The following is a 25,772-nucleotide window of genomic DNA, read 5'->3' as shown; positions in this document are numbered from 1 at the left end:
GCGCTCTGGCATACCCATTTTTCCTGAATCTGACTTATAATCTCGGGAATCTGCGAACTCTATGCACAAGAACAGGTGATTGGGGTGAAAATTGATTTTCACAGCAACATGGATTGGCCATGTTTTCATCTAAAACTAGGAAATCGCGGACTGCAATTGGATCCCAATTCAATTGGACGAAGGAATTACAGAAGAAGAAAATTCAGACATGAAGGGAACACATTGCATTGTATTAAGATACCAGGCTGTCAAAAAAGAGCGCCTGCTCCTCACATCTGATACAAAATCTCGTCTGTGAATATATATATGTACACACACACACACACAGATTACTCATTCCTAACACTTCAAAAGAGCACTAAAAGCCCCAATTAATCTTTCGTCAGGGATCAGAAATGGAGCCACTTAAAATGCAGGCCACCATATCGCCCAACAAACTGGGTCTTCTCAACTGATCTCTAACGCTAACTCGTGGGTCCTCCTTAGCTACCAGCACTGATCCGTCTCCCATCTCCGGCTCGGGCCACGCGCCGCTGCGGCGGCGGCGACGGCCGACACCGCGAACCGGCCAGGCCCCTGGAACAGGGTCCGGTCGTAGTCGGCCCGCCGGTCTGGATCCGAGAGGGTGGCGTACGCCTCGTGGACCCGCATGAACTCGCGCCCCGCCGCCGCCGCCCCCGCGGCGCCGGCGGAGGTCGCGGCGACGTCCGGGTGCAGGACCCTGGCGAGCCTCCGGTAGGCGGACTTGATCTCCTGGCCCGTGGCGCCGGCCCGGATCCCCAGCACCTCGTACAGCGAGGGCGACTGGGACCGGGCCCCGGCGGCCACCGCCCTCGGCCTCGGCCTCGGCCTCTCGGCGGTCGACGTCGCGCAGGAGGCGGAGACTCGGAGCGGGCGGCACCGGGCGGCGGACGGCGGGGGCGCGGGGGAGCCGCGGCGGGACGGGAGGGCGGGACCGGAGGGGACGGCGGACAGAGAGAGGGACGCGGACGCCATTGGCAAACTTCGTCAACGTTGGATTTGATCTTGTTGTTCTGCTGCAGAGTCGAGAGCTCGATGGTTGAGTCCTGAGTGGTGAGCTGCGGTTAAGGAAAGTTCGCCTGGAGTTGGGGCTTTATTGGGAGATTGGGGCGGGGGGCGGGAGTTAACCGTGGTTAGTTGGGGGGTGGGTTAAGGGCCGAGGCTTATCCGCATCTGAGGATGACTCAGCGAAACGTCGGTGTGCCCATAGAATCTATCTCTCGCTCTCTCCGCCCACGCACATGGTGTTTGGGGATAAGAAGGCTCGGACAATCTGGGGCTTCGTTGTCTGCCGTCTGAGTTGGACAGATTTAAAGGAAAATCAGGAAACGGAAACGACCGTTTCATCGCACCGGTTCGGAAAATACGGCGCGTTTCGCGACTTGCAAATTTTCGGAACGTTTTCTTTAAATTGGAAAAGGAAAAGACACTTGATGCTGCCCCCGTTTAATATATCTCGGGTGAAACTGAGAATGGCAGAGTAAGGGGTAATTTATCTCGGGTGAAACTGATTTCGAAGGAGAATGCAATTTACTTATAAAATGGAAATGCGCTTCCTGACTTAGGAGAGCACGACCAAAACTGTTTTTAAGAATTCGTTTTCACATCGAAATGTTTATTCAAGGGACCGCAAACGAAACTAAGAACCGAAACTTTATTGACTTGAACTAATATATGAATTTGCGTATGATACGTTGTCGATCATGATCATGATCATGTGTTTCGATGTGTTTTTTTTCTTTTTTTGGGATGTGCTTTTCGAGTGGATTTGCGTGTTCCGACTTGGGGGCCCAACGTGGGTGGATCCACGTCGAGCTGGGGGAACGCGTGAAGAAGCGAATTTTTGAGTTTCGTCGAATGAGGCCGACGATGAGTTCGATAGCGTTGTCAAGTTGACTCCTCTTCTGGCCACTTCATTGATGACGTAGCACGAAGTTTCCAAAAGGAGGAGATCGAAGCATTTTAGTCGAACAGATGAACGGCTCTTTGATCTTCTGTCCTGTACGCTTTGATTCAACGTGGTTCGGGTCAAACCGTATTATTGCAGAGGGGGGCGTCAAGCCAAGCGGCCTTTGCGGCGTTCGCTCTTTGATTCCTCCATGCCCTCTTCCCACTTCCCACATTCCCTGCTCGGTTTGGACTTACAATAATTCGGAGATTACAGAAAATAATATGATTTATATCATGCGGCGAGTTGACCGCCTACAAGTTTTATTGTTTCGGCGAGAAATAGTTATTTCGACTTTATCCGTTCGCATATGCGACGTGGTGCGCGTTTGTGTGGTGTTTTCGTGTGAGGATCGGGTTGATTTTGTTAGTATAAACCTGGCAAAACTATACATCCGATCGATAGAGGTTAAGCAGAGGATATGAAAGAAAGGATTCGAATAATTATAAGAGAAGAACGAAAGTAGAGGGATGAAATGATCATGGTCGGATGCCCACGAGAGGGAAAAATAGTGGGCATGCATTTGGAATGAACTCCGTTTTTTTTTTTGGACTATATTTTCTCCAACACCACACTTTTCTGATTGGAGAATTACATATCGCAGATATCACTCGCGTGCAAAATTTTATTAAAAGACATTTTGGGTGATAGATATTGTTGTAACCGATCCATCGGAAAAAAGAAAAGAAAAAGAAGAAATATTTATAAAAAAATTCAAAATTTTATTCAAAAAATGTTCACATCGGCATCAGTCATGCCACGAAGGACGGTTGGCGTCTGCATTAACGATTTTCCGGCTAAAATTGGCAGGATGGACTTAATTGGCAAAATGTGAAAAAAAAAATTTAACACTTAATTGGCACAATTGAAATGTTAATAACTGAATTGGCACAGATATAATAGGTTTATGATTTTTTTGGTAATTATCCCCCAAAAGATTGAGTTGGGGACAAGAACACTTATTAACCAAACACATGGATCTGTCCACCCAAAAAATGGAGTTATTTATATTCGTCGTATGGGATCATGTCGTGTGCATCGACTACACATAAGCTTGTCCCCCAAGCACTTAGCAACTTCATGGTAAAACAAATACATAGTTTTCCAGTTTATATTAATTGGCAATTCCTATGATATTATAATTGGTTGAAAATATATGGATTAATACCACCAAAATCCTTAAATTGGTACACATATGACAAATTCATCAAAAACTAATTTTTTTAATAACAAAAAACCTCTAAACCGGTACGTTTATGATAAATTTTTCCTCCCTAGTTTCCATTGAATTGTATAAATATTATGAAAATCACAAACCCGTACACTTATGACAAACGAAAGGTAAACCCTAAACTGGCACACCCATTAACTGACACATGTCATCAAACTAAGCAATTTGACAATAAAATTTAATGGAAATTAATAATTGGTAGATTTGTTATCAGGTGCGCCAGTTTGAAATTTTTCAGATAAATTTGTTATATAGTTTGGAGTTTGTAGTGGTATTAATCTAAAATATATACTTGAGGTGAAAGTTCGGGTTCATGTATACAATGGTATAAAGTTGAGGGTTCAGAAAATAATGATTTCTTTTTCTTTTCTTCTTTTGTCAAATAGCAGTGACGATTTGAACTGCTCGGTTTTGTTTACAACTTTCAAGAACTGGGGTCGGGTCAGGTCGGCTGATGTAGCTGCGTTGTTTGTTTTTCACCCTTGGATCTGCACTCCTGTTCACCTTTGGCCCCAACAAATAATAAATTCACTAATTCATGGGAAAACAGGAACCGCAATAGGAAAAAGGGCGATTCTCCCCGCTTGGGACACTCGTGCGATGGCAGATACAGGGGACACGTGTCGAGCCGCGGTGCATTGGGCGGTGGGTTCCTGCTTCCATTTCGAGGCGGACTAATGCACGAGGGAATCTTTCCGCTTCTTTCATTTTTTATTACCCAGGCTTTTCAGTTTACGTCCACCAATAGCATCCTTCCACGTGTACCGCCACAGCAGTCGCAGCACTAACTAAATATACGTTAACGTTCAAGGCTGTTCATTGGTCATCAGCAGCAGGTTTTTCGTTAAACTGTGTGTACAACATTCGTTAACCTAATTTGAGCCCGAAAAACGTCACGCTTGGCCTGAAAATTCGAACATAAAGGGAAACACATTGCATTGTATCGAGATTTCAGGCCGTCAATAAAGAGCGCCTGCTCCTCACATCTGATACAAAATCTCGTCCGTGAGTATATATACACACTCACACATGCAGATTACGCATTCCTAACACTTCAAAAAGGGTACTAAAAACCCTAATTATTCTTCGTCGGGGATCAGAAATGGAGCCACTTAAAATGCAGGCCACCATACCATATCGCCCGACAAACTGGATCTTATCCACTGATCTCTAACGCTAACTCGTGGGTCCTCCTTAGCTACCAGCACTGATCCGTCTCCCAGTTCCGGCTCGGCCCACGCGCCGAAGCCGCCGCGGCGACGACCGACACCGCGAACCGGCCGGCCCCCTGGAACAGGGTCCGGTCGTAGTCCGCACGCCGGTCTGGATCCGAGAGGGTGGCGTACGCCTCGTGGACCCGCATGAACTCGCGCCCCGCCCCCGCCCCGGCCGCGACGTCCGGGTGCAGGACCCTGGCGAGCCTCCGGTAGGCGGTCTTGATCTCCTGGCCCGTGGCACCGGGCCGGATCCCCAGCACCTCGTACAGCGAGGACGGCTGGGAGCGGGCCCCGGCCGCCACCTGCCTCGGCGCCGGCCTCTCGGCGGTCGACGTCGCGCAGGAGGCGGAGACTCGGAGCGGGCGGCACCGGACGGCGGACGGCGAGGGCGCGGGGGAGCCGCGGCGGGAGGGGAGCGCGGGACTGGAGGGGACGGCGGACAGAGAGAGGGACGCGGACGCCATTGGCAACTTCGTCAACGTTGGATTTGATCTTGTTGTTCTGCTGCAGAGTCGAGAGCTTGACAGTGGGAGTTCTGAGTTGCGTGCTGCGGTTAAGGAAAGTTCGATTGGAGTTGGAACTTTATAGGGAGATCGGGCGTGGGGGGGAGTTAACCGTGGTTAGTTGGGGGGTGGGTTAAGGAGGAGGAAGAGGGAGGGACTAAGGCTTATCCGGATCCGAGGATGACTCAGCGCCACGTCGGTGTTTTCTCTCTCTCTCTCTCTGTCTGCCCCGCGCCGCGCACATGGTGGGGATAAGACTCTGACGATCATCTCTCCGAGTTGGACAAATTTAAGTAAAAGTAGGGAAGAAACGACGAATTCATTGCACCGATTCGGAAAATAGGGTGCGCTTCGTGAATTGCAAATTTTCGGATTTCGTTTTTCCTTTCTCGAAAATTTGTAAAAAAAAAAAAATTAGATGCTGCCCATTTAATAGATCTCGAGTTTCGACCCGAAAGAAAATTAGTTCTCGAGCGAAACTGAAAATGGGAAACCGAGGGGCTTTTCGGTACGAAAAATAGATCGCGAAATTATTATTCCAGAGGAAAATGCAACATACTTATAAGATGGGAACGCACTTTTTTAGACGTCAGAATAGTACGAGCAGATATTTTTGTTGAGGGAGCTTGTCCACATCGGAACGTTTACTCGCGGGACCGCAAAAGAAATTAAAAAAACCGAAACTTTCTCGGCTTCGGCTAATATTCGAATTCGCATTTGATACGGTGTCGTTCACTTTTTGAGTGTCCTTTCCGAGGGAAATTGCGCGTTCCGACTCGGATAATACTCACGTGGTGGGGGCCCGATGTGGGGTGGATCCACGTCGACCAGGGGGAACGCGTAAGGAAGCGAATTTTTGAGTTTCGCTCGAACGAGGCCGACGATGAGTTCGATAGCGTTGTCAAGTTGACTCCCCTTCCGGCCACTTCATCGATGACGTAGCACGAAGTTTCCAAAAGGAGGAGATCGAAGCATTTAGTCGAACACATGAACGGCTCTTGATCTTATTCTGTACGCTTTGATGATATGAGGTTCAGGTCAAACTGTATTATTGAGGGGCTTCGAGTCGCCTTTGCGGCTTTTGCTCTTTGATTCCTCCATGCGCCTTCCCACATTCTCTCCCTGGTTTGACCTAGAATAATTTAGAGATTAAAGAAAATAATATGATTTAATATATCTGCGACGTCGCGCGTTTGTGTTGTGCTTTCGTGTGAGGATCCGGGAGATGTGTATAATAGATTATGTTGGCATAAACCTAGCAAAACTATGTATTTGATGGAGGTTACTCAGAGGCGGAAAGAAAGGATTCGAATGATTATGTGAGAAGAATGAAAGTAGAGGGATGAAATTATCATGGTTGGATGCTCGCGAGAGGGGAAAATAGAGGAGATGCATTAGGAATGAACTCCTTTTTTATAGACGATATTTTCTCCGACATCACCCTTTTTTGATTGGTGGATTACAAATTGGGAATACAACCCACGAACAAAATTTAGTAAACAACATTGTAGGTACTAGGTTATATCTATAGCTGTAACTAATCAATCAGAAAAAAAAAGAAAAAAATATTTTGACTTTCTCCGTTTGCATCCACGACAGTTGTGCGTTTGCATTGTGCTTTTGTGTGAGGATCGAGGAGATATGGATAAGAGATTATATTGGTATAAACCAGGCAAAATTGTGTATTTGATAGAGGTTAATTAGAGGTGGACAGAAAGGATTCGAAAAATTATGAGAGAAGAAAATAAGTAAAGGGATGAAACTATCGCAGTTGGATGCTCACGAGAGGGAAAAATAATGGGGATGCATTTGGAGTGAACTCCATATTTTTAGACTATATTTTCTCCAACACCACCCTTTTTCTTATTAGTGAATTACAAATCGTGGATACCGCCCGTGTGCGAAATTTCAATAAATAACATTGTGGGTGATGTCTACGGTTGTAGCTAATTAATTACAAAAAAAGATTAAAAGATAATTATTCAAAAATTTATAAAAAAATTATTTATGTCAACACTGGTCGTGCCACGTAGGATGGCCAACATCTACATCAGCAATTTTCAGGTCAAAATTGGCCAGATGAATTTAATTGGCAAAATGTGAAAAATATTTATGACTTAATTGACACAATTAAAAGGTCTGAGACCAAATTAGCGCAAGTATAATAAATTCAGGACTTCTTCTTGGTAATTATCCCTTAAAAAGTTGAGTCGGGGACAAGCCCTTATTAACCAAATACATATATTTGTCCACTCAAGATGGAGTTATTTATATTTGCTATACGAGAGATCGAAATCACGTGGTGTGCATCAACTCCAGATAAGCTTGCCCCCCAAGCACCAAGCAACTTCATGGTAAAACAAGTACATAGTTTTCAAGTCTCTCCCTATACATGTATAATCGGTGGAAATATATACTTGATGTGAAAGTTCAGGTTCATGTACACAATGGTCTAAAGCCGAGGGTTCAGAAACAACGGTTTCTTTTTCTTTCATTTTTTTGGCTAACTGCTCGGTTTTGTTTACAACTTTCAAGAACTGGGTTGGGTCCAGTTCAGTTGATGTAGCTGCCGTGCTTTTCCACCTCTGGATCTCTGCACTTCTGTTCACTCGTGCGGTGGTGGCTGCTTGCAGGGACACGTGCCGGACCGCCGTGCATTGGGCGGTGGGTTCCTGCGATTTCGAGGCGGACCATATGTACGAACGGGAATCTTTCCCCTCTCCCCTCTTTTTAATCATTCATGGTTACAGTTTGCGACCGCCATTAGCATCCCTCCACGTGTAGGCATTAACGTTCAAAAAGACCGCTAATTAGTCATCAGCAGCAGGTTTTTCGTTAAGCGGTGTTATAGCTATAAGCCAACAACATTCGTTAAACCTAATTCGAGCCGATGAAACGTCATGTTTGATCGGCTGACCATTCCGAGTGGCGGACGTGTGGTTCGCCCGCCGGCGATGACGATATCGAGGACACTCATTCATGCGAACTCCGTTTTTTTTAAGGACAAATTGCGTACTTCGTCTCTCGTACACTTGATTCCTTTTTCCGTTCCTTTGGAAAAACATCCTAAGCAAGCAAGATCAGAAGTTGTCATTTTTCCTTCCTGATGTTCCGCAAGTCGTGATCAACTTGTCTACATTTGCATTTCGCACGTAATGTTAGGGTGCTCCCATTTCCTTAAACCTCGCTAAGTCCAAAAAAGACCAGTATCAAGTTGCTCTTGTTTTTGTTAGTTCTTTTCTACAGCACATAACTTTAAAACAATGATTTCTGTCGCCATAAACACAGCTCTGTCACTCTCATCTTATCGTTACCGAGACAAGGACCCGGCGATGACGATATTGAGGACACTCATTCATGCGAACTCCTTGTTTTTTTTTAGGACAAATTGCGTACTTCGTCTCTCGTACACTTGATGTGTCGAAAATTTGTAGGTATTAAACGCACTTCGTCGTGATTCCTTTCTTTCTTTAGTTTCCCAGGAGCGCTTTCTCTCTAGTTCTTTTTCTCATACTAGGAAAATTCGTTCACACAATGTCGATATGAGCACTCAAAGTGTGAGAAGACTAGTTCAGTTATCGAATGCATACCTCCAACAGCATATTTTCGAGTAACAAATTCAACTCCGTTTCAAAGTTTGTAACTTCAATATTTCTTTTAAGTGGGACATATAGCCATCGTCTAGCCAATGTCAAAATAATTTGATGCATAAGTGGTGGTTGTTTGCTTCACACAATTAATGGCGTCACGTCCCACAACAGTGTTCCCATATTCAATGGAGGACATCGCATTTTTGTGATGTGATAAATTCACGAGACTAAGGTTAAATAGATTGAAAAGAGTGAAGGGAAATCGAAGTCACACAGTCCATGGAAGAATTTTCCTTAATTTGAGAATGATGTGAAAATGAATGGTGGAGATAGAGTTCAAATCTCTACTAAAAAACTCACGCCAGAGAGTGGGAAGGCTTCTCTCCAAAACTAAGGGTGCCTTTGGAAAAATTGTAGGGGATTTCAAAGTGCAAATAATGTTTGGTAAAGTGTAATTTAAAAACATATTGGGAAGCAACGTTAACTCAAATGCTGTTCGAAAAAACTACTCTTTGTAAATGATTTTTGCTAGTTTTTTTTAAAAAAAATAAAGGCAATTAGGAAAATTTTATTAATTGTGGGACTCTATGCCGAGAAAGTTGAAAACCCAAGGCACCCCAAGACATGCCTTGGGCTTCTAGCATTAGCAAAGCCAACTTTTCCTCATGGTGAATTGGATAAAAATCATCAGACGCCCAAAGTTTTTCCCAATGAGTTTTGGAGGCCCAAAACTCATTATGCCTATCAGGGCCCTTTTGGGTGTGCATCCATCTTGACTCGACGCAACAGGATAGCAGTGGAGGTTTAGGAAGGACAAATCCAGGGGGAGCTCTTCTCAGAAGAAAAACTTTTTCTAATTCTGCATATGTTTGCACCAACCAGCAAAAATCGGTTCGAAGAGGTGAATCGATCATTTGAAATTCAGATTGACATGACCCGCGACCCTCAAAACCGGACCCTCAAAACCGGAATCCATGTCCAGCTCAAAGTCATTTGGCCCAAGCCTCGACACCCCGATGAGCATTTCGGACTTAAGATCCTATAAGCCAAAATGGTCGATGCCTAGACTCGCAACCACAAAATCCCGAACCCTAAACCAGACTCCAAACAGCTGCGAGTCATACACGCATGCAAAAACAGCAATTTGCATTGAAAATGTAAATTTGTTTTAGTCATATATGCCCATCATTAGCAATAAGTGGGGTTTCCTTCGAGGCATTTGGGGATCAGAAGGTACAAAGTATTGGAGTGCCCGGGTTGTCGTAACCAGGCTTTGGGTCGGTACACCCCTCTCGCATCCTGTATTATCGCGAGCATTGACCACTCATCATCCCCCGTTAAACTGCCTGAAGGATCATGCCTTAGTCCCTCCACCATCCTTCTTTTTTATGAAACGAGCTCCTTATGCACTCCCTCCCTCTTCGTCGATGTGGGTCAACATCTGCCACCATCAAATTAGGGCACGCATGGAATTCATTCTGGAGTAGAAATTCTGCTCCAGAATGCATTCCGAAATAGAAATGCGTTTGTTAAAAAATTTCCGAAATGCATTTTGAAGCAATTTTTGTATTCTGGAATAAAAATGCGTTTGTTAAAAATACTTGATTCCAGAATACATTCTTGATACCATAATGAGTTTTGGGCAAGAAAAAGAGAAGCTACTTTTTGTAACTTCTCTCTTCCAGAATGCATTCTCCCTATTTTCCCTCTTTTTCATGGCCTTTACAACACATTTTGAGATCTCACTATTTTTTTTTTTCAGAAAATACATAAAAATTGAAAAATTCCAGAAAAATTCATAAAAATTTCCAGAAAATAAAAAAAAAAGTCAGATTTCGGGAAAATAGGAAATTTGGTGAATTTTTTTCAAAAAATATAAAAAAATCAAAAATTTCAAAACTTCACATAATGGCTTAGAATACCTTTGGGCACCCACTTTGAGTGAAATTTAATTTTTTTTGAGGTGCCCAAAAAAATCAAAATTTTCAAAATTTCACAAAACGACTTATAATACTTTTAGGCACCCACTTTGAGTGAAATTTAATATTTTTGAGGTGCCCAAAAAAATCAAAAAATCAAAAAATTCAAAACTTCACAAAATGGCTTAGAATACCTTTGGGCACCCACTTTGAGTGAAATTTAATTTTTTTGAGGTGACCAAAATAATCAAAAAATCAAAAATTTCAAAACTTCACAGAATGGCTTAGAATACATGTGGCCACCCACTTTGAGTGAAATTTAATTTTTTCTAGGTGCAAAAAAAAATCAAAATAGATTTCTATTCCAAAAATCAATTTCTGGAGCAGAATTAGTCATGTTTTATCAAACTGATTTCTCATCCAAAAATCTGGCAAGAATTCCGGAAATCAATTTCTGGCAAGAATTTGATTTCTGGAGCAGAATGGTTACCATTCGCGCCCTTAGAGTCCAGTCTAACAACGTTTCAGTTTTGTCGAAGCTTTCTTTCTTTCTTTTCTTTGGGCAAAAACTACCGAATACCTTAAATTATACCCGTTGTGACACATTTACTTTAAAAAAGAATTTTGTAACACCAAAGATCTCAAACTTGTACCTGTGTGATACATTTACCCTCCATCAAAATTCTGTCAATGAAAACTGTTAAAAATATGCATATATGGACGCTAGAATGCAAACAGTGTTGACATGGCGCCCACGCGGCTTAAGTAAAATAAAAACGACCAATTTGGCTAAAAAAATAATCTGATTGAACCTTGATGGAAAGTAAATGTGCCACATTAGCACAAGTTTGAGTTTTTTATGTCACCGGAAAATTTTTAGGATATATGTATTACAGTTGATATTGTTTGAGGGTTTTTGATATCACAAAAAAAGTTTACGGTGAATGTGTCACAGTAAGCATAGTTTGGAGTTTTTTGTGGCTTTTTCCCTTCGCTTTTAAGTTTTCTAGAAGCACTTTTTCTCTAGTTCTTTTTCTCATACTAAGAGGATTCATTCACACAATATCAATACAAGTGCTCAAATTGTGAGAAGACTAGTTCAATTCTAGAACACATACCCTCTAGCCGCATATGTTCAAGTAACAAATTGAACTTCGTTTTAGAGTTTGTCACGTCCATATTTCTTTTAAGTGGGGATTGAAGATATAGTCTAGCCTATGTCAAAATAACTTAATGCATAAGTGGAAGTCCTTTGCTTCACACAATTAATTGCGTTACGTCCCTCAAAAGTGTTCCATAATATGAGAATCCTTGAAAATGAATGGCGGATATAGATTTCAAAACCTTACTAAAAACTCAGGCCGAAGAGGGGGAAGGCTTCTCTCCAAAACTAAGCGTGTGTTTGGAAACACTATAGGAGAAAGCCTTAAAAGGGTTTTTCTAAAGGGTTAATCCCACGAAAAATCCCAAACTTGTACACTTGTGACAATTTTACCCTAAACTAATTTTTTGACCACAAAAAACTCCAAACGGGTACATCTGTGACAATTTTACCCCGAAGTAATCTTTTAACCACAAAAAATTTCAAACTGTTACACCTGTAACAATTTTATTCCGAACTAATTTTTTGACAATCAAAATTCCCAAACTGGTACACCTGTGACAAATTTACCCTCCATTAGTTCCCGTTAAATTTTACTATCAAATTGCTAAGTTTGATGACACATGATAGTTGACGGGTGTACCAGTTTGAGGTTTTACCCCTCTGCTTGTCACAAGTTTACTAATTTGTGATTTTTCGTGATATTAATCCAATTTAACGAACACTAAGGAAAGGTAAATTTGTCACAAATACACCAATTTGGGATTTTTAGTGGTCAAAAAATTAGTTTGAAGTAAAATTGACACAGGTATATCAGTTTGGGGTGGTCAAAAAATTAGTTCGAGGTAAAATTGTCACAAGTTTACCAGTGTGGGGTTTTTGGTGGTCAAAACATAGTGTGGGGTAAAATTGTCACAGGTCTACTAGTTTGAGGTTTTTTATGATCAAAAAATTAATTCGGATAAAATTGTCACATGTGTACTAGTTTAGGGTTTTTCGTGGTATTAAACCCTTTTCTAAAATGCAAATAGTATTTGGTAAAGTATAATTTAAAAACATATTGGGAAGCAACTTTTGATTTAAAAGCCGTTTGGAAAAAAACAACACTTTGTAAATGACTTGCTAGGCTTTTTTTTAAAAAAAATTTGCAAACCTTTCCAATGTAACACAGCCGTCATGGGCTAGATCTAGCGACCTCAAACAAGACTACCTAAGGTCACACTACCTCAAGGTTGCTTGGGTCGCGCGATCTAGGGTCACCCAACCCCAGGTGTTACCTCGCCTAATCTCGAGCGGAAAGAGATTTAGGGTTTCTAAAATAGACGGCAAAGTTGGAATTTTTAATAAGTTTTTTAGGGCAATAAAGAAAACTAAGAAAATCTTATTACTTGTGGAACTTGTATGCCGGGAAAGATCCTTCCTTGGGCTTCTAGCCTTAGCAAAGCCAACTTTTCCTCAAGGTGAATTGAAAAAAAGACATCAAACACCCAAAAATTTTCCTATTTTAGAGGCCCAAAACCCCTTGGAAAAGTAGTTCCCAAGGCTCAAGCTGGACATTTAAAGCTAGCGTTGCCTTTGCAACTTGCCCAATATGCCTATCAAGGCCCATGGGTCTGCATCCATCTTGACTCCACACAACAAGATAGCAGCGGAGATAGCAGCGGAGGTTCAGAAAAGACAAATCCGCGGGAGCTCACAGAGGAAAAACTTTTTCTTAATTCTGCTACTGTTTGCACCAACCAGCCAAAAACAGTTCGAAAAGGTGAGTCAATCATTTGAAATTCACTTTGACATGACACGCGACCCTCAAAACCGGAATCCATGTCCAGCTCAAAGTCACTTTGACATAACAGGAATTTAGACAGCTTGAATTGAAAATGTAAGTTCTTTTAGGCATATTTGGCAATCACTAGCAACAAGTGAGTGATTCCTTCGAGGCATTGGGGATCAGAAGGTACGAAGGATTGGAGCGCCCGGGTTGTCGTAACCAGGCTTTGGGCCGGTACGCCCATCTCGCATCCTGTATTATCGCAAGCATTGACCACTCATCATCCCCCGTTAAACTGCCTGAAGGATCATGCCTTAACCGGTGTGCCACCTTTCTTCTTTTATTGAACAAGCTCCTTATGCGCTCCGTTCCTCCCTGTCGATGTGGGACTTTCCGTTGTCGTACGTGTACGTCACCCGCCTCCTGTTCATGAATAATTCACCAACCAGCCACCGCCCGCCTCTCCCTCTTGGCTTAAGCCGCTTCGCTTACTTAGCTTTTACCATCTATTTTGGGGACCCAAAAATCGGAACGGACATATGAACGCTCAAGATGAATTAAGTTCGCGCTGTGACTTTCGGACGTGTATGCATGTTTCTTTGATGCAATAATGCTGGGAAGGGATCCTCTTGCTTGCGGGAAGAGACCGGTTTGCATCGTACGACAAGTGCTATTGGTCAGATAAGCCGGGAGAGCCCGAGAGAGAGAGATCTGCGTCCATGGTAATCTGAATTCATTGATTATTCTCAGTGCATCAATGAAAGCGGTTGTGGTGTAGATCGGCACTGCAGAGTATCGCTGCCGCGGGGCATTCCAGTCCAGTTAGCTGAAAAAGGATTTGGAGACAACGCTGATGTAGCAGCAGCAGTGACAGGGCTGCTCAATGCAGCAAAGCAAGTACCTAACCAGCCTGATTTCGGTTCTCTGTGGCTGCCGTGCGACGTAACACAGCAGGACGTAAATGCATAGGAATAATGGTGCCACGTTATGAGGAGAAACATTCAACATGTTGCTGGGCAATCTGCACCTGCTAGGCTGCAATGACTTGTGCAGTATACTAAGGTATGAAGTATTTCTACCATATAAGGAACGTCCCCAGTTCAAAGTTGGAGATTGAATGACAACGAGTCAATTGACATTGCAGAGATCTGGACAATCGCGTAAGACCGATATGAGTGAGCACAAAAGTTTCCTACACCAGTTGTAGTGAAATCATCATAATTTTCAAATGTGAGCTTTGTATTTAAAATAGATACTGACGACAGCCTTTAAGGGTTTTATAAGCTTGACCCTTTCTGAATTTTCTCTCACAAAGAACCAAAGAAAAGTTCACCAGCCACTCTCCGGTTATCAGTAGAGATACGCCATTGTTGGTGATATGTATAATGGTGATCCATGATTTGAGGGACATATACATTGATAGACATACAAGGAGCTATGCATCATAGATGATACGATACTATAAATTGAATGAAGGAAAAAAATCAAGGAACTCGTTTTTCTACTCTAACCCGTCCATTAAATCCAAAAGACTAGAATTTCTGTGTTCCCACGTCGGCGAGCTTCCAGTACTCCTGCTCAGTGCCCACACTTTGCTGTTCCTCTTCCTAGAGAATGAAAATTCTTGACTCTTGCTGATCCCTGGGACCATTCTCCTGCAGCACACCTGGTTTAAGAGAATCCTATCTTCTAGTGAAATTAGCATTGATTTCGTTTTTACTCCGGAGTTCAACGGTGAAGATTGCTGTATCCTGGGATGAAAACCCTGGCCCTTGGGATTTGAAGATTGAAGGGGCAGAGACTTGAAGATCATGTGATCCCGGTGTTGAACAAGAGCAATCAAGCGGTGAAGCCATGTGATTAGCTCGAGGATGTAGAGGTCAACTTTGTGCTTATCCGCGTGATAGAGGGTTTGGAGGCGAATCAGACTGTTGTTTGTAGATGTGGTCTTGCCAAACTCATTTCTGTCCACGAAAGACCAGAACTTCAATAAGAGTGACCCAACAGATATTAAAGTAAGATTGATCCCTCAAGTGATCTAACAAACTCTAACCGAATGTTTGGCTTTATTTCTACATTCGATGACATTATGCCGCATCATTAATACATAACATTTGCATCTTCCTTGGATCTTCGGTTTAGCAAAAAAAAAAACGTTTTCTTTGCATCTTCAGCAGTGCATCTGTGTGCACACCCTCACATGCGTGCATGCACGTGTATGTGTGTGTGTGTGTGTGTGTGAGAGAGAGAGAGAGAGAGAGAGTTTGGCTCACCCATTGTTTGCCCATTCTCCAACCCAGCCAAAACCTTGATGAGCTCTGCACTCAGTTCACATAATAGAGAAATATAAACGACATGAATAGAAGCCTAAAAACAAAATGAGAACATTTTGCGCGGCAATGAAACAAATCATTATAACCGATAAACCTACTTAATAGTATTTGTTGCAACGGGAACAAGCCATTGAAGAGACTTCTCCATCTCGGCCTTCACCTGAGATACTGACAGCTGAAGAAAGCAAAATGCTAAACAGATATTAGTCATTTAGTGAGAGAAAGCAGCAGCTAACACTAAATTAATATGCAACAAATGATTAAAACCAAGGGAAGCAATTTTCAGCGTGGTTGACACCACTGCTGATGCAACACGGACCTCTTCTTTGGTATCAGCATGCTGCAGTTGTCTCTGTAGAGCTTTCTTAACACAAGGAGGCAACCCATGATATAACGCGTCCCTTGTGCTGGGAGGAAGGGACGCTGGACGGGACGCCTGAAAAGTAATACAGAAGATCGCAATCAGTGAAAAAAAGATCTTTTTTCGGGCGAAATCTCCACACTACTTTCAAAACATGTGGATACCCTCTTGTAAATGAGACAGTTGGGAACTTACAATTGTATCTATCTGATTTATTAGGTTGGCGTAGTGTAATGCAAGGCTAGCTACGCCCAACCTTTCGGGATTGTCATTGTTTTTGTTAGCATCCTTCCAGACTGATGTCGAACCTGGTAATTGGGCACGAGCAATGTGGTTCAGAATGCATTTTGCTCAACTTAAGGCCGGAAATTAAATATAAGATGCTTGCATGCTTTTGATAGTAAGGATGGCTAGGTAGAAAGAGATAAGTCTCAGTCACTGGTCTTTTCATACTGACTGGAGTTGCAAATATGCAGATAATTGGTCCGCAAGCATACAAAGATGTTATACCGATCCTCTCTTGAGCCAGATAAGTAAACCCGAGGGGAATCCTTTCCACCCCCAAAAGGAAAGAGACCAGCTTTGACAATTCAAAGTCACCTCTAGCAGAAAACATTTTTAGGGGACACATACGAATAACAAAATCCACAAAGATGACTAAGGATTGCACAAGGTGCTACTATTTTCCTTTTAATTTGTTTCTCTCCTTACTTCCGTTGACTCGCGAATTAAAACACAAAAATATCTTAAGGAAGTGACAACTTAGCATTAGAAGCATGACCATGACGACCCAACTGAGCTCGTACCTCAGTGTCCTTGAGACCTAAAGAAGCATCACCATGACTGCCAGAGTCAAGGTTTATATGAGTTGATTACATACGAGCAATTTTTTTAAATTGCTTCGTATTACTTTCTATTAAAATATTTCGACATAACTACACAGTACAGATGCCGTAGATCTGCCATGCAATTCAAAATCTTTTTGTAGTTTTTTCTCTACTAAAGTGAATAAAATGAGTACCATTATCTCCAAAAGCTTCACAGATTGCTTGATGTATGTAGGTAACAATATCAACAAGCTTCTCAATGATCTGCAATAAGAACAATGCATTATAAGAAATTATCATCAGCGACAAAAACATGATGTCCAGTAAAAGACGGACAATAAAGTATCAATAGCGATCCAGTGTCAAAGTGCTATAAAACCAATCGACGCTAGAGATGGGATAAATTCTCGATGAGAAAGGGCCAAAAGGCAATTAAAACATATCAATAAGTACATAGAGATGAACTAATACGAGAAACCGAATTTGTAAGTGTGCATGTTTATTAAGCATCTTCAGGAAAGTTCACAAAGTGCAGTTCCACTTGAGTATTTACTTATCCTCTAACAAGTAGCCACTCTTACCTCCTCCAAGCTTTTAGACCAGAGAGATTTCTTTTTCAAGCTCTTTACAAGCTTTCTTTGATGTTTTAGCTCACTTTGCAACATCGAGATACCTTCTCCTAACATCCAAAGAACAAAAGCGATTAGAATTATTACAGCACCACTACTTTAAGTAGGGGAGCAGCAACTGATTTGGTTTGATATTTAGTAACCAGCTTGTTAAGTCGTAAAAAACCAAAGAAGAAGAGAAGAAAATAAATGAAGCAAGTCTGAAGACCTGAATTAGTCATGTCAACAACTTAAGCAGCTGCATTTTTCCTTGTGAAAGGTAGTAAAACTATCAGGACAAATGTAGTCGTAAGTCTAACCTTTACGAGGGAGATTCAAAGACTCCACTTCCTCAAGCTTTTGCCTATAGTCTTGGTCGAATCTATCCAAAGCCTGCCATTCATGGTACAGTTCCTGCAAATTTTGAAAATGTTAACTTCTCCAAGAATATAGCCTGGCTTAGACCACCAAAGACACATGTACTAGTCGAGTGTGAAAAGATTTGAAAAGGAAAGAATATCTAGAGAAAATCATCTGTCGTGTAACGGAAGTGATATTTGTTTCCTCACGATAACAAACTTCATTTAAGTATGAATATCTGCCATATCATGTAGAAGTTCAGGTGAGCAAAAAAATGCGGGACAGACATCCTTCCAACTACACATCTCTAAAGAGTCGGAAGATATATTAACTGTACTTGGAAGAATATTTTTTTTTTGGTAAGGTACTTGGAAGAATATTAGTGAACACTTAATCCTATTATATTTCTAGAATTGGACAATGCTTCCAAGGAATAGATAGAATTAAATTCTATGCAATGCAGAATCAAGTAGAGATAATGGGTCAGCAACTAAAATTTAGCAGGCAGATCTGACGCGTATACATAATTCTTACAGAGGTATGCTGGGCCAGAGTACTCAATTCTTGCATTGTCTTTTCTGCTTCAGATCTTAGAATTTCGTTGCCCGAGTCTTCCACGTCCAGTCTGTGACAATTAGGTCATTCCAAGAAAATTGAGTTACTATCAACACGTTGGAGGGGAACTCATACCCAAAACAAAGCTTCATTAGAGCCTAATTACGTCGAAAAGTGTCGACCCAGGTTGTGCCATTGCGGATCTCTGCATAAGTCTCCGAACCTAATGACTTCCCGTGAAAAGACATCAAGTTCCTCCCTGCATACATCCCAAGAACATTAGGCATTATTAAACCACAAGTTCGATGTATGCTTACTTAAAGATGAGGCTCAAAGGCCTCTTAACTCCTTTCTCACGTAAAAACTTATACCTTTTATCGGCAGCAGCGATACTTAGCAACTCTTTCATGTCTCTCGAAACCAGTTGCTGCACCCCTTCAGAGTGTAAAATCTCCTTCTTCAAGAACTGGATATTTTCTTCTGACAGAGATTGCAGTAAGTTTGCACCTTTGACTATTGTATTAGCTACCTCAAATGCCAGTATAGAAATCCTATTTCCCCGGGAAGCCATTCCAGAGAAACCGCTACCGGAATGCAGATTTGACACACTGCTTCCAAGCGTATCGAGAACATCTACTGCCCTCTCAAAACCCATCATGCCGGCTTTTCCTATGAATGAATTTTTCGGTGTAACCTGAAAAATGTCAAAAACTTCAACATAGGAAACATAAATACTCAAAGGGCAAACCAGAAAGGTACCAGATTTCCACTCGAGAAATTAACTTAAACCACAATTGTTCTGCTAAATTAAGAGTACTATTTCAGCCATTAGCAGCCCAATACTTCTAAGACAACCTAGAATAGAATCACTGTCAAAGGTTAAAAAACAACACATTAATTAATAAATCAAAAGTATATACTAACAGAGGATTTCAACTGGAAAAGCAAGAACTCCTGCTGCCAACCTGAAGAGTTCTGAGTTTACGATAGGTTGGACGAAACTTATTGAACAATGTGCTAAGTATCGGACTTACAGTTGCGAACCTTAAGACAGGCAAGAAAGTTCTCATAGCATATAGCAAGCTAACTTTCCACTTGAAAGGAGAAGTAATATTCTTGAAAGCTTAAAATCAAGTTGACTAATTTGCTGCAAGACTAATTCTCTGCCTTATATGTGCACTAAGATACTTGTGATTTTTGCTTTTCAAAATTGAGCGTAAAGGAAGAACAGGCACAATGCCCCCTATTGCATGCAGCGTTATGATTTATTCGATCATCAACCATATCCACCATAAAGAACAATAATTACTCGGCGGTAGATCAAAATCTGCGCTGAGGCTTTGATATCAAGCAAGAATTGCAGCTATTGCTCCTTCGTACAGAATCTCGTAGTTGTTGCAGTTTGGACGGGAATTTCAGTGATAACCGCTACTTTTATTTTCATCATTTTGGTTCTATTTGCATTCTTCTTCGTCGATCACCAAATGCAATGCTTTTTCATAGCATGGAATGCATGAGAATTCCATGTGGCATTCCAATCCAATTAGGCAAATTCAACGTTATGAAAGATTAAGAATGACATCGATTCCCATGCCCTGAATTGACTAGCATAGGCACAAGTTTCTTTCCCTCAGATTGGCTTCATCAAAGATTCAAATGGACCACAATTTATCTATTAATGATAGACATCCATGGCAATTTTTCTTAGTTCTATCCTCGACTTTTTGCTGATCATCAGTAAAGAATGACAATCGCACAAAAAACCAAGATTCACATAGGCAAATCTTACCTTGCTAAGTCCTTTTCTAGCAGGAGTCGATGGCTTTGATGGCTTCAATTCTCTAGAGAACGAGAGCAGCTCGCCGGAATCGAACTTCGATGGTGACTTCCTATAATCACTGCTCTTATGATTCGGATGAGAGACCTCTCTTGACTTGGTAAAGCTGGCTTTTGACTTGAGCTTCCCAGAAAATCCTGTACTCTTCGCCCCTGAGGATTCTGTCGTGTGCTTGCCCGTACCCCCCGAACAAACCGCTCCCATCTTTTCTCTTTTTCTTTCAATCCAGACCAAATCGAAATCGCACTGAACAGAAAAGTAGCCCAAGAAACAAGAGATCAGCTCAATCACTGCAACTGCTGGTACGAGCTCATTTGATTAATGCTCGTCCAAAGCAAAACTCTCACCCCAAATGCCGAAACAAGAGAAGATTTTCCTTTTCAAGAACTCATATCCTTCCCACACTTCCCCTTCATTTCGTCGAGAGCCAAACGAGGGTCAGTGGGAAAAAAAGGGGGTAGAGGGGAAAAAGAAGGAAAAAACACGGGGTTCCCAGAATTCAACAGCTTCACAAGCGAAACACAAACAGCAGGAAAAGTACAAAGAAAGAAAGAGCCAATACCTATTCAAACAGAGGAGCGCTCAGCCGAGAGAGATATATTTTAAATCCCAAATGGAGAAGAAAACAGGAGGGCGGTGGATTAGTTAAAAAAACAAAAACAGAGGACTGTGAGGAGGAAGCAAGCGGAAGGGGAGACGAATGATGTTAGAGATGATGCTAGCTATGATGTGGAAGGAGAAGGAACGCAGGATATACGATATACCCAGATACTATCTCTGGTCAGTTGTCGTAATTATCATTACCGATAACTATTATCGCGATCTGGTGGCAAGTGATTTGACCAAGAAAAAGGAAGGGCAGGGGCGGGGGGATGACGAGGGAGCTAACGCGTAACACCCAGCAACAATGGAAATCTCGTGGACAGTGGGGGAAGGTTTGATTTTGAACATTGATTTCGCGACCGCAGCGAATGGGAAATCTCTCCCCCTCTCTCTTTCTCTCTCTTTCTTTAAGGCGAATGTGAGGCGGGGTTTGAATTCTTTCGTCGAATCAGAGAGAGCTTGGTGGGTGTCGGGCGGAGGAGATAAGGGGGGGAGCAGCAACTGTTGACTTGTTCTCCTCGCGTTCTTTAAAGAAAAAAAATAAAGGCGGAACCTTGAAAGCGAAAAAACGGAAGCTTGACACACACACAACACAACACAACACAACACAACATAAACAACAGCAAGAACAACAACAAAAGAAAGGAGAAAAGAAAAAGAAAAAGAAAAAGACACAGACACGACACAGAGAGAGAGAGAGAGGTTGTATTGTAATGGCGGGGAAGGAGGAGCGGGGGGGTTGGGAAAGACCCGCCTGCCTTGCCCGCCCTTCCCTCGCCTTGCCTGCCTTTGCCGTGTTGAGGGGCGTTCTTGGTTTTTTCATCGGTTTAATGTTAAGGAGTGGTGACGTCACTGTCTGCCTGGTCTATTCAAACTTCCCCTGTTTATCAGTTTCTCCCTCTCTCTCTCTCTCTCTCTCTCTCTCTCTCTCTCTCTCTCTCTCTGTCCCCAGTTTTGACTTTTTTCATCTTTTGGCTTAACTGCGACTCTTCCTTCTTTGGCCACCTGTTCTGCATTGAATCCCCATTTCCGGTTGTTCTGGTAGTTGGCCGTGATTTTTTTTGGCCTTTTTATCTTAAGGAAAAGTCACCAAATATTTACTGTTTTTTTTTATCGGTTGTATTTGCTACGGCATATTTACCCTATAAAATGTATCCTCCGCCAAGTTTTATTATGAGATTTTTCGATCAAAAAACTCGTTTTAATTTTATTTGAATCGCGCAAGTGCCATGTCAATACTCTTTGCTTTTCAACGCCCATGTAGGCAGCTTTGTAATAGTGCTCCTTAATGAAGGGTATATGTGTCACACATATATAAATTTTGAATTTTTTTATATTACAGAAAAAAATTTAAAGTAAATTTGTTACGGTAAGCATAATTCGGTATTTTTGGTGATTTTTTATCTTTTTATTTTTATGAAAACGAGAAGAGTTTTGTTGGTGATGTGACGAGTAACTTTTGACTTCTTGGGAAGAGCCTAGCCTTTTCGTACATTTGTGAGCAAATGTCCCATTTTTGTGCCCCAAAGTGTTAAAGATATCCCCGTGATTTCAATATGAAAGGAATGTTCGAAACACCCAAACTAATTTTGATCGGATATGATAATAATCATTATTTTAAAAAAAATCATTACTAAACTTCATCATGTTTTCGGTCTTTTATTGGATCGCGTAGCTGAGTCCACGGTTATAAAGAACTAAACAAACAAATTGAAACTAGTGGACAGTGATATAAGAGAAATGTACACATAATTACTTGACTCGATCAAAGTACGACCACGTTCGGAGAGCGACGGTCAATAAATTCACGAAGAATTCCACAACTTTGTTGCTTGTCTTTCGACTCCAACCTTTAACCACACTCAGAATTGACTTGATGTTTCTAACCATCTCTCGTAGCGTTTCCTCTTATAAGACCAAATAGAGAGAGAACTCCAAAACACTCTCGACAAAAAATTGCATGTAATAACGCAAAAAGATAATTAGATTGAAACAAAACGTGAGACGACTCAATTTTGAGAAAATTCCGTGTCAAACTGAGTGCTCAGAACAAACATAATCGACGTCCAATGTGACCCCAAAACCGAGGATTGGACGGAAATCTCTAAGGCACATCCCGCACCATATCGCCGCATATCTTACGACGCTCTAAAATCTCATTACTACGACGGATTGTCAAGGAAACAAATTTTATCAACGTCCACCCAATGTAATCGCAACCGAACATCCTCCCTTTCAACTCAATCGAATTTTTCTCAAAACCAAGACAAATACCACCACAAAAATTGATTTTCTCTTTTGTTTATGAATCTTGGTAATCGTGGGGAAATCGAAGTTTTCTTATTTTTTTTTTTTGGGTCAAAGTGGGGAAATCGAAGTTGACTTGGCAAACTGTTGTCGCAGGTCCCATGCCCTGTATTTGTTTTCGTTTGGGGACCAAAGGAGGAGGAAAGATCATCTTTATATTTTGGGTGGTGCTGAAAAATTAGAGCAAACGAACACCAATCCAACGCAAGATCTCTCCATCTCTCTGGTCGGTGCAAGGCAACCCGAAGCAAAGGCAATTTGGAGTTTGAATGGTTCCGCTCATCGCCGCGTGCAAGTTTTAGATTGCACGTTGCCCACTCTTTGCCCAACTCTTAACAAATCCAATGTGACTTCAACCACAATGTTCGAACACCTACATGTCCACCTTTTGATTTGGTCAAATAGATACTTAATCAAATAGATGCTCTAGTCTTGATACTAAGATTGACCAGAGTTTTTTATTTTTTTATTTTTTTATGATTTCGTGACGTGGGTTCGGCGGTGAAAACCGCGCTTCTTCTCGTTTGACGTAATTCGGATAACACGTGTTAAACCGGGTCGAAGACAACAGAGATATATCTCGAATGTAATTAGTAGAAAACAAAGGAGTGTCTTCCATCGGCCCTATTGGTTGCCGAGTTCTCGACAGCCGTGAAGATTTTAAAAGGAAAAACACGGAATAGACCGGCGGGGGCTATTTCTCTAAGGTTCGATACAACCGCGACTAAGACGATTGATGTAAAATATTCAGGCAGGATGAAGACCGTGAAAAGGCCATGTGTGACCTGTTCAAATGTATTGAAGAGAATATGCTCTTACCTAGAAGTTGAACGTCAATGTTGACTTTGATCTTTCCATTCGAGAGGAAATGCATGTTAAAATTCGCAATTAGGCCCTCCCCGTGATTTCACAACAATCCGCATCGCTTTCGCTCGCCAAAACCGGCGAACCCCTATTCCCAACCAACATCGGGGCTATTAAATTGCGGACTCTCGCTCGGGATTTCCGACTCAAAAATTAGAAAAAACCGCTTGAGAATGCAGCAGGGATCGGCGAAAATTCATATAATTAAGCATATAAAAAGAAGAAAAGAGATGGGATATGAAGACCTTGATTTGTCAAGAAGCGCCGCTTTGATTGCAAGAAGAAAAGTTCACACGCAATCCACGCCATAGGGATTAACATGAGAAACTTCCCCCCGTTGACTTTGATTAGCATCGGCTCATTTCCCCCCTCCAAGAAAAGTAAAAAGAAATGGGATTATTCCCAAAAACTCGATTAATTACTAATTAAATACAATCGCGACCGTGTATAACTACGTCGAGGTCATTTCTCCCCAAATTCATTTTCTAGCAAAAAAGGGTCAATGCGAGGGAAACACGAAATGGCAAAATAAGGAAGAGCTTCGGAGTATTAGAAAAAGACAATCTAGAAGTCTCAAATCATGGCGAACATGGAGAGCTTAGAATATGCTCGTGGGCAAAGTCGTCACCTGTGGTCAAATTCGCATTGTTTGACCCTAGGATGGATGAGGAAGAGGGAGAGGAAGGAAGCAAATAGATAGGACCAAAGTTTAAGTTAAGTTACATCACATGTACTCGTGTTCGGCGCCCCTCGAATTAGTTTAATTTCATCCGACGAGAGGTCGAGAAACGGGACATGGGGCGATGGTATTATGGAGAAAGAGGGTCGATTTGTCGAATTCAATCGAGGGTAATCGAGTGATCATTATAATTAAGACGAGAAAGTATCATATGAGTGGAGGACCTTTCTTCCATACCAATCGCATCATTACGGCAATGGATTGAACTGTACGATCCTTTAAACAAATGGTACTTCAATTGGGATGGGAATTTCGTGGGCAATTTCATGCATGAACTGGGTCTAGATTCCGTTCAAATTGATGGGTTTGAGTTGACTGGAGATATTTGACTCAGTCTCTTTGCATTTTGGGAGGCCGTGATCCGGACAGTCGATTGCGGTCTTCGGCGACGGTTTCGGCCGGGTACCGATCGGACCGCCTGTCAGATCCGTTCCCTAAGCACTGTAACTCGATTTCTCTAGATAGTGCTTCGACGATATTCGTTGCGACTTTCGTTCTCACAAAAATAAAAAAAAGTCGTTATGAAAAAGAGAGCGAAATGTCGCGGCTCTTGCACTCGACATTCTCTTGCAATTAGTTCTCATTGGGTTAAGACTTTTCATGACCACGAAACACATTTAGAACGGCTCACTAAATAATTAAATATCGAAAAGGCAGGACCGCCGTGAAAAAACGTGTTTGCTTTTGGAGAACGCGGGGATTTCAGTTGAACAAAGTTAAGAAAAAAGAGAGGGTCTTTATTAATTTCAAGTAAAGTCGGTTCTTGTCAGCGTGGGATTGTCAAAATTGGATTTATTGGGGGGGGGTTTTGCCCTTCAATAACAAAGGCAAATTTGTCGGAAAGAGTAGGATACACAAAAATTGAGATGGCCACGAAATTGTTTTGTTGGCCCTTAGGTTGTGGATCTAGGGCCCTAGCTTAGTTACCAAGCCCACTTTGGGTCTCTTCCCTTGCGCACAATTGCTCGATTTATTAATATAATTAGAATATTAAACCGCGCAATAACGCGGGACCAAACAGATTTGACAATCGCGACATCATCGATCTTTTTATCGCGCCAGAAATTTGATATAATTAG

The 25,772-nt window shown here is 41.9% G+C and overlaps 3 protein-coding genes and 2 non-coding genes across 6 annotated transcripts; all 5 read right to left on the bottom strand.

Moving 5' to 3' along the window:
- Positions 1-209: 209 nt before the first annotated feature.
- LOC130139669 (chaperone protein dnaJ 11, chloroplastic-like) lies at positions 210-1,105 on the bottom strand. Its single transcript, XM_056317188.1, has one exon. It carries the CDS (start codon positions 994-996, stop codon positions 487-489), a length of 510 nt encoding a protein of 169 aa, XP_056173163.1. The 5' UTR covers positions 997-1,105; the 3' UTR covers positions 210-486.
- LOC130139670 (chaperone protein dnaJ 11, chloroplastic-like) lies at positions 210-4,999 on the bottom strand. Its single transcript, XM_056317189.1, has 2 exons — positions 4,376-4,999; positions 210-464 (listed from the first exon to the last, which is right to left on the bottom strand). Exon 1 carries the CDS (start codon positions 4,879-4,881, stop codon positions 4,399-4,401), a length of 483 nt encoding a protein of 160 aa, XP_056173164.1. The 5' UTR covers positions 4,882-4,999; the 3' UTR covers positions 210-464; positions 4,376-4,398.
- Positions 5,000-9,732: 4,733 nt separating this feature from the next.
- Positions 9,733-9,846, bottom strand: LOC115675212 (small nucleolar RNA Z279/snoR105/snoR108). Its single transcript, XR_004005016.1, has one exon. It is a non-coding gene; the product is annotated as a small nucleolar RNA Z279/snoR105/snoR108 (small nucleolar RNA).
- Positions 9,847-13,474: 3,628 nt separating this feature from the next.
- LOC115675213 (small nucleolar RNA Z279/snoR105/snoR108) lies at positions 13,475-13,588 on the bottom strand. The gene has a single exon (XR_004005017.1). It is a non-coding gene; the product is annotated as a small nucleolar RNA Z279/snoR105/snoR108 (small nucleolar RNA).
- A 1,058-nt stretch (positions 13,589-14,646) lies between these two features.
- On the bottom strand, positions 14,647-21,378 carry LOC115675074 (protein PSK SIMULATOR 2). Of its 2 annotated transcripts, XM_030597685.2 has the most exons (14): positions 20,743-21,378; positions 20,528-20,590; positions 20,133-20,426; positions 18,715-19,037; positions 18,510-18,602; positions 18,323-18,413; positions 17,749-17,842; positions 17,402-17,499; positions 17,015-17,084; positions 16,189-16,301; positions 15,952-16,068; positions 15,731-15,807; positions 15,573-15,617; positions 14,647-15,263 (listed from the first exon to the last, which is right to left on the bottom strand). In XM_030597685.2, exons 3-14 carry the CDS (start codon positions 20,382-20,384, stop codon positions 14,801-14,803), a joined length of 1,836 nt encoding a protein of 611 aa, XP_030453545.1. In that variant the 5' UTR covers positions 20,385-20,426; positions 20,528-20,590; positions 20,743-21,378; the 3' UTR covers positions 14,647-14,800. The 2 variants fall into 2 exon arrangements, with proteins under 2 accessions (XP_030453545.1, XP_030453544.1); XM_030597684.2 differs by lacking the exon at positions 20,528-20,590.
- Positions 21,379-25,772: the final 4,394 nt, after the last annotated feature.

Source organism: Syzygium oleosum, unplaced genomic scaffold (assembly GCF_021117445.2).
Source record: "Syzygium oleosum isolate NSW1041296 unplaced genomic scaffold, Sole_v2.1 Sole_v2.13, whole genome shotgun sequence".
Taxonomy (NCBI): domain Eukaryota; kingdom Viridiplantae; phylum Streptophyta; class Magnoliopsida; order Myrtales; family Myrtaceae; genus Syzygium; species Syzygium oleosum.
The sequence above is the reverse complement of the archived record's forward strand: the minus strand, read 5'-3'. Positions and strand labels throughout refer to the sequence as shown.